This window comes from Quercus lobata, chromosome 5 (assembly GCF_001633185.2).
Source record: "Quercus lobata isolate SW786 chromosome 5, ValleyOak3.0 Primary Assembly, whole genome shotgun sequence".
Lineage (NCBI taxonomy): Eukaryota > Viridiplantae > Streptophyta > Magnoliopsida > Fagales > Fagaceae > Quercus > Quercus lobata.
The window spans coordinates 4,098,586-4,111,297 of NC_044908.1; the positions used below are offsets into that span (position 1 = coordinate 4,098,586).

The window sequence follows — 12,712 nt, forward strand, 5'->3', positions numbered from 1 at the left end:
CGTTTCAAACACGTATTAACTTACTACATTGTAGACCCTTACACAGCTAGTCTGCAAATATCCCCTATTATATGGACATAACCATGTTGAAAAGAAAGATCATGTGTCACTTTCATGTCCTGTCCCATGCGCAACTTGACCGAAGCTACACCCAAGATACCGAACTTCTTCCTTCTAGTTGTGAATGATCACTAAGTTTTATTTTTGCGTCGTCGTGATCATCAAGTGAACGCAAGAATCGTTGTGGCCCTTGTGGGTTAAAGAATGAGCAGGCTTGATAATATAGGAAATAAAATCTGCAACAACTGCATTAATTGGAATCCTCACCCACCACCAAAATCCCATAAGATGCGAAAAATAATAGAAAAAAAATAATAATAAGAAGAAGAGGAAGCATGAGGGTTATGAATGAATAAATTAAAACCAACTACCAATTTTTGTTCTTTACTTCCTGAATCTTCAAATAGTATGGGAGTTTCAAAGAAAGTACAATCACTGCCTACTGTTTTATGAAATTGGAAACTGGAATCTTTCTCTTTTTTTACTTATTATAGTTTAATATGACTTCTCCCATATCATGTGACTGCTTTGTAATTTTGAAGTCCTCTTAATTTGACTTTTCCTTGGGAGGGATTCACCATGGAAAAATATAAATACAATTTTTGAATTGACTCCCCCAAATCATTTCTCTAGATTTAGGATTAGGTTTATGACAAATATATAATAGTATATAAAAAAAATAAGAACCTTTTTTTAATATCAAGTTGATATAGCTTTTTTTCATTGGTTTATTTTTCTTAAAATTTAAGTTAGGTAAAAATACATATCTTAAAAGTTGTGAATTTATAACTTTTATATTCTCTTTTAGGATAAAAATAGCCTACAAATCATAACAAATGATACGAGGCGAGGTGACATGATTAAAAAAAAAAAAAAAAAAAAAAATTTCTTTACCTTTTCCCATTTCTTGGTGGATGGCTTCAAATTTATGATGTTTAGGGTATATTTCTTTTGGGAAAGATGTAACTAAATCCTCTGATTGCTTTCTATTTTTAACCGGATGTGAGACATGTAATATTTATTTAATTTTTTAAATATCACATGTTTTATATGTAAATATAAATTAGAAGATTTACTCAAAAAAAAAAATTGTAATTTAGAAAATTCATAAACCATGTTTTCAAAAAAAAAAAAAAAAAAAATTTAATAACAAGGAATGGAACTTGTAAATTGTAATGCTTACTGACTGTTTTGCTTGCGCTTATTTTTGTGGAATAATTATTCCTAGACGTGAGGAACATATGTATTCTTGACTTAAGAGGTGGGAGTAGTTATTTATTTATTTATTTACTTATTTTTGGAATAGTTATTTACTTATTTTAGCTTTACAATCAAATCAAATAAATACGATATTCCTTTTTGATTTTGGATTGAACAGTGCAGCAAAATTGTCCGTTTATATGTTCTTTTTTACGTTCTACTTCAAGAAGATGTTTGTATCATACATACATACATATATATATATATATATTTTTTTTTTTGGTAATTCCAAGATTTTGATAACTTGAAATCAATTCTTTTTTCTTTTCTTTTATTTTAAGAAGAAACTTGATATCATTTTTTTTTTTTATACAAGATAGAATTCTACTCTAATTTAATCTAAGTATATATGTGTGTGAAACTTGATATCATTTGATTTAACGTAAGTGTAACTTTTTTTTTTTTGGTCATTAAATTTTAAAGACCAAAACTATTTATTACTTACTTGGCTTGATGCATTCTTCAAAGTTCAATAATAAGACCCCAACCCAAGGGAGTACTGGGCTGTAGGTAGATTGATTTGAAATATGAAGTAAATTCGAAAGTCTTAGGTTCAATTCATCATATTATTAGTTCATAAGGTTTTTACTTTTTAGAGTATTTCATAAGTAAAGAGTGGAATAGAGTCAATAGACTAACCAAAGGTTATAAAATCACTCTTTTTAATGTATATAATAAATAAAAAAAATTCAATCATTAAATAATATAAGAGATAAATACTTCATTTCATCAATATACACACACAAAAAGGCAAGATTTTCAGAACCGGACCGAACTAGGAGGTCGGACCGTGAAAATCGAGAATCGAGATGAAAACCAATTTTTTAAACCTAAAGAACCAGATTTTTTGTTAATTCCGTGAACCCCTAAAACCGGGGTTGGACCACATGAACCGGTGAGAACCATGCGGTCCAACCCCTTAGCAATTTAAAAAAAAAAAAAAAACAACTTAACACAATTTTATTTTACTTAATTAAATTATCCATCTCTTACAAGGAATAAAAAAAAAATTATAATTAAAATCTTTCAAAGATATTCAACTTTAATTCAAAAATTAATCATAAATTTTAATGTTTTCATGGTTATTATTTTATTTTATTAACTTTCTTATTTAATTATTAAATATATACTTGAAAATTATTAAATTTCCCTCACATATATAGATATATTGTCAATTTTGCTAGTCTTATAAATTTAATATCTATATTTAGGCTTTAATTAATTATTAAATTAATTATGACGTCATCACGGTTCAACCCCTGTTCGACCTCAGTTTGACCTCAAAAACCTTGAACCTCTCCCTTTTACGATTCAATGAATGGTTCGGGTTTGAAAACCTTGTGTAGGGACAAAATTTAGAGCCTAAGCCCACATTGTATGGAATCCTGGTTCAAAAAGCCCAATGCAATGAATTTTGTAGAGTATGGGTCAAAGAACTAGATTCGGATAAGTTAAGCAGAGGCTTGCATGAGATTAAGGAACACAGACAAGAACAAAAGCTATTATGATGACATAACCTTCGGTCCGAGGAGACACATAATTTAATTTATGAATACAGATCACTACTTTAGGGTTCTTTTGCATGCTATAGTATTCCTTCCTCTTTTCTCCATCTCCTCCTTATGGGGGCTTCTATACATTATATAGGTTCTTCCTAATCATCTGAGTTTTACACTTGTCGATCATCCAAGTCTCCACTTGAGCACCTATCCCATCAGACACCTCTTTCAGTCCTTTGTGAGTTGTGGTAGCTAGAGCAACACTGTTCAGGAGTCTTCTCCACATTAATGCGGCCAGAAAAGTAGCTGCAATGCATTTAATGTGATGGTGGCAGCTTTTGCTTAGATATTTTGTGTTTTCTTCCTTTTCACGTGTTTTAGGGATGCGTTTCAGTGGCTTGGACATACTTTTGCTCCTGATTTTCAGTGTCCGAGGAGGGGTTCCTCCTCGGACCCTCTTTCTTTGTCACCCGTGATAAAACTTATAACGCAGATTCGTCTAAGTCTCATTGACTCCTCAAACTAATTAGTGTCCTCGGACAACCCAAGGCCCAACTGGTCACTTTGGGCCATAGCCCCCACACCTTGCAAAAAAGGGCATCTATAATTTTTCGTGTGGAAGAAATTTCTGAATCCGTAACTACCCTTCTCATTTTAATATTTGTAGATTTTTTTTTTTTTTTTGTTTGATATTTTGATAGAATATTCGTACCAAATTTCATGTTAAAAAGTGATTAATAGATTCAACAATATATGCCATTTCCAAGCAGGTCATAATATGATTACCTTTTTCCCTAAAGAAATTATTGATACTCTCGTCTCTCGCCTACAGCCACCAACTGCGCTGACTTAAGTCAACCAGTAAGAAGTTGGTATTACTTGTCTGAGTCCATTGAGAAAATTTCCAGGAAATTGAGAACAAAGTTTGTGGAGTACAAAATAGAAACCTTTTTCAAAAGGCAAGTCAATAGTCAAGATCAACCACTTCATAGTTCATATTTCCTCTCACCAACTAAGAAGTTGCAAGTAAATTAATGAGACTGGCCAAATGGGTCCAACTTTATGCGTCAACTACTCTCGTTTTGTACTATTCTAAACAAAAATAATACTTAGTTAAAATTTTTTATTAGTGATTATAATTTATATATCATTATACTTAAACACGTGTGTGTGTGTCTCTTTTTAAAATCAAAGTGGGTAGCTTACCAAAAAATAGTTATAAATTATAATGGCCAATTATTGTGATATCTCTTGATTTAAGACTTTAATAATAAATAAAAAAGATTATGATCACTCTTTTTTAAGACTTTAATAAAAACAGTAGAGAGAGAATGGACATAGGACTAGGTTGTAACTTGTGTTGATGCATGGAAACATTTAATTGTAGTAATAATGAGGGTTTTTTTTTTTTTTTTTAAAAATTTTTTGATACAAGATAGAATTTCCACTATAGCCTAATCTAAGTGTATATGTATGTGAAACTCCCTCCTAGAGACTTGAACCTTGACCCTTACTCCTTCACACCCCACAAGCATTTATACTTGTGGAGTGACCACCACACCAAAGGTGCGCAATGGTAATAATAAGGTGTTCTTATCTGGGTGAACGAGGTGATAATATTGTCTTTTGTGTAGAATTATGAATGGATCACTTGGTATCAAAATTAAGAATTTAAATACAATGTAAAATTAGCTTACACATTTTTTGAATCATGGAAATATGGTGGATGTGCTATTGCAATTTGCTGAGGACCCTGCTCTTGATGTTAAGCTTGAGTGACATGGGATCAAGGCATTTACTCAGGTACTAGCTATCACACTTGACCTTATCTTTCATTATGAAGTCAATCTTTTACGTATAATTTATCATTTTATGAAGTTCACCTATGGCAAAATCCTTAAGAAAAATTTATTGATTAAATATACTAAAGTCTTCCTCTTGAAGACTTGAGTCTCACTCCTTACTACTTACTCTACAAAAATTTTGTACTTATGAAGCAACCACCACACCAAAAGTACGCAATAATTATAAACTTAACTTTTGAGAGCATATAATCCTAAAACAAAAATTTTTCCCTTTCTAACTATTTTTTTTTTTAAATGTGTATATTTTTAACCAATTAAAACAAGTGATTTCCCCAAATCACCCCTAACACGTTCTTTCACTGTGCATTGGGCCACAAACACTTTCCACCATGCAATTTGTTTACCAAAGGGTGATGAATTTCAAGATTTTTCTAAGGAAAATATGATGATTCGTTGTTTGGTGTTAAGTTATAAGATTAATTCACACCATTGCTTGGTTATGGTTGCAAATTATTTTTTGGTAAGTGTACTGTGTACATGTATTATTTCCTAACACTGGGTACACTTCATTTTCTTTATATATATATATATATATATATATATAAAGTGCAAAAGGATGCTTTTAGACAAATAATTGAGATTTCGTAGAAAATATATATATATATATATATATATATATATATATAAAGTGCAAAAGGATGCTTTTAGACAAATAATTGAGATTTCGTAGAAACATCCACAAGGATGCTTTAGACAATTCCCCTAAAGAGTATAATAATTCCAAAATGTGACATCTCATGAAAGACGCCAACCAAATAGTGTCCTCCCACTCAAACAACCAAAATACAAAGACTTTGTCCTTGCTTTCTTATCCTATAAATACCCATCACTACTATCACAACCATGACCGCTACAACTACCACTCATATACTAAAACCACCAAAACCATTATCAATATCTCACACACACTTTCACTACACATGGAAACTCCTACTTGGCCTTCACTCACTTTGGCATGGCTAGCAACCATAGCCCTCCTCCTCCTCTCCCACTATCTACGCCGCCGCAAAGTTAACTTGCCGCCAGGCCCAAAACCTTGGCCCATCATCGGAAACCTCAACCTTATAGGCTCACTTCCTCACCGATCCATCCATGAACTCAGCCAAAAATATGGGCCCATCATGCACCTCCGTTTTGGGTCATTCCCAGTGGTCGTGGGCTCTTCCGTTGAAATGGCTAAGGCCTTTCTCAAAACCCATGATGTCACCTTTGCCTCGAGGCCCAAAATTGCTGCAGGTAAATACACTACCTATAACTATTCCGATATCACTTGGTCCCCGTATGGGCCATATTGGCGCCAGGCCCGTAGAATGTGCCTAATGGAACTTTTTAGTGCAAAACGCTTAGAGTCCTATGAGTACATACGTAGGGAGGAAATGAATGCTTGCCTCAGAGACTTGTATGAGTCCTCAAATGAGGCTGTTTTATTGAAAGGCAATCTCACAACCGTGAGTCTCAATGTAATCAGCCGGATGGTGCTCGGAAAGAAGTACACCGACGAGACGGTGGACTCAATTGTGAGCCCCGACGAGTTCAAGAAGATGTTGGATGAGTTGTTCTTGCTTAGTGGGGTGTTGAACATAGGGGACTCGATCCCTTGGATTGATTTCTTGGACTTGCAAGGTTATATTAAGAGAATGAAGGCTTTGAGCAAGAAGTTTGATAGGTTCTTGGAGCATGTGTTGGATGAACATATTGAGAGGATGAAAGGAGTGAAAGATTACGTTGCAAAGGACATGGTGGATGTGCTTTTGCAATTTGCTGAGGACCCTGCTCTTGATGTTAAGCTTGAGAGACATGGGGTCAAGGCATTTACTCAGGTACTACTATCACACTTTACCTTATCTTTCATTATGAGGTCAATCTTTTACGTATAGTTTATTATTATTTTTATGAAGTTCACCTATGGTAAAATCCTTAAGAAAAATTTATTGACTAATTATATAATACTGCAATAGTATAATAATAATAATAATGTACTCTTTCATATAATAGTTGAATCTTGATCCAATGTTGAGATTCGATACTTACGTGAGAAAAGAGAGTAGAGTCAGTGAACCATCGTTATCCTCTTGGAATATTTTATACTCTTTATCAATAGTCGGCATAACGTTAACCCTCTAATATAATGGAAATTTGCAGATATGCCACAACTAGAGCTGAAATATCTGTCAATGCTTTTGTCCTTTAATGATATATGAAAAGTGTTACGACAACAACGTTTTCAAAACAAATGATAAGTGGTTGATTTATTTGTTTTAAGTTAGATTTACTATTGAAATTATTTTTTTATCTCATCAATAACAATTCGAAACAACTCGTCATTTAGAATTTTTTATGCAAATATCTGGACATAGCATTTCTCATATTTCTAACAAAAAAATACAAAACAAAATAAAACAAAAGTCGCTAACAGTAAAATACCGTGACTTGCTTCACCAGTCACCATCTTTATCAGAGCTTCTTCTTTTTTCTTTTTTCTTTTTTTTCTTTTTTTGGGGTTAAATAGCAGAGCAAGTTATGAGTTATTGTACATTTTGTTTTATTTATAGTAATTAAAAATATTTTGTTGTTTAATATTCACTGATTTACCCCCCAAAAAAAAAATTGTATCTTTTTTTTAATTATTATTTAGGAGTTGGTTTGAGTGTACATAAACCAGAACCGAGGTAGTCTTAGTTGGGTTGTATTTTCTTTTCCTTTTTTTTGATGGGAAGTTGGGTTGTATTTTCAATTCCTTTGAGTGCTGTATCATCTTCCTTGTGGGTCAATAGCAGCCACAGAATTCAAAAAATGCCTTGTGTGGCTTCCACTAATTTTGGTTTATATAATTTCCTAGAAATTTCCCTTATAACTTTCTCATAAAATCATCTAATAAGACATTATTAACTTCAATTAGTGGCATAATATCTTTGATCGAAATATTGATTGATAGAGACAACTTTTGTTCTTTTTTTTTTTTTTTTTAAATAATTAAATCTGACCACACAAGTTACGAGTCCCAATGGAGATTCATAGTGGGCTCGCACCACTGGTCAATTCGTTGTATTGGTATAGTATTAGTACATGCAACTAGATTCAATTATTTGTTTCTTTTGTCCTTTTAAGCAAATGACTCCAAAGGAAGGAAGAGCCAGTCGGTTGAGCTTGGATTTTTTGGGCTTATTTACTTATTTTATTTGCTTAAGTATAATTTTAAGAACTTTATTTTTTAAAGAAAAAGAAGATTTATCAAACCAATTTTTTTTTTTTCTTTGGAATGAAATATTTTTTTAGTTCTACAATTTTACAATTTGTTTTGCTTGGAATGAAAATAATAATAATAATAATACTTCGACTAGGACCATGGACTAGATTTCCCAAAGTGGGTTTAGCAAAAAAAAAAAAAAAGATTTCCCAAAGTGGGACATAATCCATTTTTAGCTTTTACATTGACGTTACTGCCAATAAACTTTTCCTGGTAACAGATACACGTGAGAAACTTGGCAGCTACCAAATTTGAAATTTGTCCATATCTGTTTTATGGTATCTAGTGGATTCCACTTATCAAAAAATAAATAAATAACTTAGGGATCACAAACCCAGATGTGACCACACTAAGAACTTATGTGACACAAGTAATCTCATTGCTTCCCACTCTACTTACTTTTATTGTTTATCTTTACAGTAATACATCTAAATTTTTAACTCGTCAGAAGTAATTGATGATAAGTGATGAATCCATGTAAATAGTGGTAAATAAAAAGTGTCCATAAATCACCATTGATTATTTTAATATATTGTAAAATTTCGTATGTCCCTAAATTTATTCTGATATAATAATATATATAGACAATAAATAAAGATTAGTAGTATTTTTTTGACTAATAAGGAACTCATAATTTAGTGTACAATAAGTGAGTTGAGTCCAATAATCATAGATGTGAATCATTTGATGAACTTGCAATAATTTATTTTTTCTCTTATGTATTGAATTATAAAGACTTGGCTAATTGGTCTACAGGATTTAATAGCGGGTGGAACTGAGAGCTCAGCTGTGACTGTAGAATGGGCAATCTCTGAGATACTAAAGAAGCCAGAGGTTTTCAAGAAGGCAACAGAAGAGCTAGATAGGGTAATTGGAAGAGATAGATGGGTTGAAGAGAAAGACATTGTGAATTTACCATACATTGATGCAATTATTAAGGAAACAATGAGGTTGCACCCTGTGGCACCAATGTTAGTACCTCGTCTATCTCGCGAAGATTGCAACATTGCTGGCTATGACATTCTCAAAGGTACCAGAGTGCTTGTAAATGTATGGACCATTGGAAGAGATCCAACATTATGGGACAAGCCAAATGAATTTTACCCAGAAAGGTTCATTGGGAAAGAAATAGATGTCAAAGGCCATGATTTTGAGCTACTGCCTTTTGGGGCTGGTAGAAGGATGTGCCCAGGTTATAGTCTAGGCCTAAAGGTGATTCAATCAAGTTTGTCTAATCTCTTGCATGGATTCACATGGAGTTTGCCAGAGAACATGAAGATTGAAGATCTTAACATGGAGGAAATATTTGGGCTCTCAACACCTAAGAAATTCCCACTTGAAGTTGTTGTGAAGCCAAGACTTCCAAAACATGTTTACTCTATGTGATTATGGGTTGCTTATAGGTTCCCTCTAATAAATAGCACTGAGATTCTCAGCTTGTACTAGTATTACTATGATGGTTCTACTCTTATGTGCTTCTTAATGAGCCTAGTGAAACAAAATCCGAATAACTGGTGTTAGCATTTATCTTAACCAAGCATGGATTTGTTCACACTTTAAGGTCATGCTATTAGTGTAATCTATATCAGTATGTCTTGGCTTTTGTATCACATCAACGTAGTATATAATTATATATTTTTCTTCATATCAGTCTTTCAGAGCCATTTTAAACTGTTCTGGTGCTTTATTTCATACCGAATAATATCGGGGATGAATTATTTCACAACTGTGGACATAGCTGGTTAACATTGGGTACTATACTAATATCATTTTCACTTAGGTCCACAATTGACATGACTTAAAGTATGTACTAATTACACCATACTTTGGGATAGTTGTGAAAAATAATGTAACTCTATAGATATTGTTTGGTACGGTATTTGCTCCAGTTCTAATGACAGCATATCAGAAATGGAGCATGGGCTGTATATCAATAAATAGCATGACTTTGATTGTTTTTGGGTTGCAGGAAATAGGACAAAGAATATCCATGACAAAAAACATAAAGATCAATAGTATGTAAATTTCAGGTATGTAATAACTACTATTGGATACAAGCGACATGTTCATTTGTCTTTGTTTATAAAAATACTTACATGACAGACAACAAACTGGATTGCAATCAAGGGTGAGTTTGGTTCAGCTTTTTGAAAAAGTGCATAATGAAAAAGTGGAGTTTTGTAAAAGTGCATAATGAAAAAGTGGAGTTTCATAAAGCTGAGTGTTTGGTAAAATCTGTTAAAAAGTGCATAATGAAAAAGCTGAGTGTTTGGTAAAAACTGTTAAAAGTGGCTTTTAGAGGGGTAAATGACCAAAAAGGACAATGTATATATAAGGGAATTTATTTCAAACTTTTTTATTTTTTATTATTTTTTTTTTTTTTTGTGGATGTGAGTTTATTTCATACTTATTAAATTATCTATTTCATATACTTACTAAACAATAATAATAATAATATTAATTAAATCTAAATAATTTCCATCAACATGAAGCACAAAATAAAAATGTAAAAAGATGATAAAATATACACCAATAATCTAAGTTTAAATTGTACTACATAAAAATGTAAAAACATATAAAATACATATCAATAATCTAAGTTTAAATTGTACAACACAAAAATGTAAAAAAGACGATAAAATACATACCAATAACCCAAGTTTAAATTGTACTACAGGATATTATAAAAAAAAGACAACTACTAATTCTTATCCCCCCAAATGGAATTAGCAAGTTGAATCTGTTCCACACAAAGATTACAGAAAGTAGTGGTCCAGCTTGACGATCAGATTAGTGAATTTTTGAGAAAATAAGTTCGTAAAAGTAGCATCCTGTGTTGTAAACTCCACCAACAAACACAATCTGCCACATTGTCCTGGGAATTACAGAAAGACTAAAAGGGTAAACAACAAGGAACATCCAATATTACTCTTGTAGGAAATAATATAACCAATAATATAAATAGGAGCTTACACAGAATTTCTTGCTCAAAATCTATACCAAATACTCTTTTATGCTTTGGTTGGCCATAAATGAGAGAATGCAGACTCAGTTTTTGGTGCAATGCACATTTAAATAGATCCATGTATATTCCATCAAACAATTGAGAAACGTGCAGTAGTTCATAGTTATATTTGATATAGGATCGAGATATTTGGCATAGTTGATTTCAGGATGCAGAATGCTACTACATTAACGAGATGGTGACCATGTAAATGAGAGGATGGAATTCTTAATAACAAGATAGGAATATTTGCAACTGCCTTCTATAACCTGAGGTTATAGATAAGTAGTAAAAGATTCAGGAATGAATTTCTGTTAAAGAAATTGTTATTCTACAAATCCATAGGAGAAAAGTTAGACAAAATCTTCTCATGTTAATGAAAGTTATATCTGACGAAGATGGAGAGTTTAAAAATTGGAGATCTTGTATTAGGTTCAAGAATCAAGAAGTGAACGAAAGACCATGTAGATAGAACCAGTTGTAAAGTGTGCAAGTAAAAGGCTGACTAGTTGATGTCCATTCAAGGGGTCAAATATAGTCCCATAAAGTATTCTATTTCATGGATGTTAACTTAAAACTACAAAGATATTTAACTGCATCATTAAAAATACTTATAAGTTGATTTAAACTCCCACTAAAGCTTGTCTCAAAGCTAAGGTATCTGACAAGCTAACTGAACTGTAAATGCCCCTAAATTCTTCTTGTCCAACCAAACAAAAGTTAGAGAAACACATTTCATGCACCAGAGAACATGTATATATTCCAATCAGCAAGATCCGAAAACAATACCCATTATATATTCATCAAACTAACACTTCATTATATATTCCAATCAGCAAAAACAAATAACAAAACAAGTAAAGGAACAATACCCATTCATAGGAAGATCCGAAATTTTTTTTCCCACACTCGGTAAAAAAAAAAAAAAATCAGATCAGTGTTGGTACCTGGTTTTTGGTAGCAGATCAGTGTTTTTGGTACCTGAGAAATCAAAACCCACACACCAAAAGTGAGAAATCAACCAAAGAACAGAGAAATCAAACCCAGATCCATGAGAAATCAACCAAAGAACAGAGAAATCAAAACCAAAAAAACCCAAATCAGACCCATGAGAATCAACCCAGGTTCGGTCCAAATCAAAACAAACCATACCCATGACAAATCAACCCAAAGAACACATAGAAAAATCATTACCCATAAAACAAACCACAATCCAAAACTACAGAAAAAGACTTACGGAGAGGAAGAACCAGAAAGAAAGAAAGAAAGAAAGAAAGAAGAAGAGGAAGACGAAGCGGAAGAAGAAAAGGAAGACAAAGAAAAAAGACAGAGAGAGTAGAGAGACTTACGAAGGCAGAGCAAGGCAGAGAGAACAGATTTCAGCGTCAAATGCGAAGGGAGAGCAGAGATGAGAGATGAGGGGCGACTTTCTGCTGGATAAAATGGTCTTTTTGCCCATTGCAACGGTAATATGACAAAACGCGCACAGCGCGTTTTGATTTATGGAGCCCGTCCTCACCATTTTGCTTCCGCATTTTGCCCTCACATTTTTATAAAAGTTCAAAACGCAACTTTTATAAAAAAGTTGCGTTTTGAGCTTACCAAACGCAAAACTGGGCTGCGCGTTTTTGAAAACGCCCTTTTTGGGCTCAAAAAGTGGATCCAAACGGGCTCCAAAAGTGGATAATATGATAATAATAATAAATGAGTTTTACTAACTTATGTCCTTATGGTATATATTAGTAAAATAACTATTTTAGATTTTTTTTATAAGAAT

At 32.6% G+C, this 12,712-nt stretch overlaps 1 protein-coding gene and 1 long non-coding RNA gene across 2 annotated transcripts; one reads left to right on the top strand and one right to left on the bottom strand.

Annotated features, from left to right (window-relative positions):
* The first annotated feature begins 5,514 nt into the window (after positions 1 to 5,514).
* Positions 5,515 to 9,576, top strand: LOC115991779 (trimethyltridecatetraene synthase-like). The gene is made up of 2 exons (XM_031115692.1): positions 5,515 to 6,504; positions 8,688 to 9,576. The coding sequence occupies exons 1-2, from the start codon at positions 5,605 to 5,607 to the stop codon at positions 9,315 to 9,317; spliced, it is 1,530 nt and encodes a 509-aa protein (XP_030971552.1). The 5' UTR covers positions 5,515 to 5,604; the 3' UTR covers positions 9,318 to 9,576.
* Positions 9,577 to 10,606: 1,030 nt separating this feature from the next.
* Positions 10,607 to 12,367, bottom strand: LOC115989462. The gene is made up of 3 exons (XR_004091942.1): positions 12,285 to 12,367; positions 11,883 to 11,916; positions 10,607 to 10,806 (listed from the first exon to the last, which is right to left on the bottom strand). It is a non-coding gene; the product is annotated as an uncharacterized LOC115989462 (long non-coding RNA).
* Between the last annotated feature and the right edge of the window lie 345 nt (positions 12,368 to 12,712).

What these genes read in the sequence shown, in the direction of transcription:
- LOC115991779 (XM_031115692.1), top strand. Translation starts at nt 5,605, where the DNA reads ATGGAAACTCCTACTTGGCCTTCACTCACTTTGGCATGGCTAGCAACC. An exon ending in GGGTCAAGGCATTTACTCAG is followed by an intron (nt 6,505 to 8,687) that starts GTACTACTATCA and finishes ATTGGTCTACAG; the next exon opens with GATTTAATAGCGGGTGGAAC.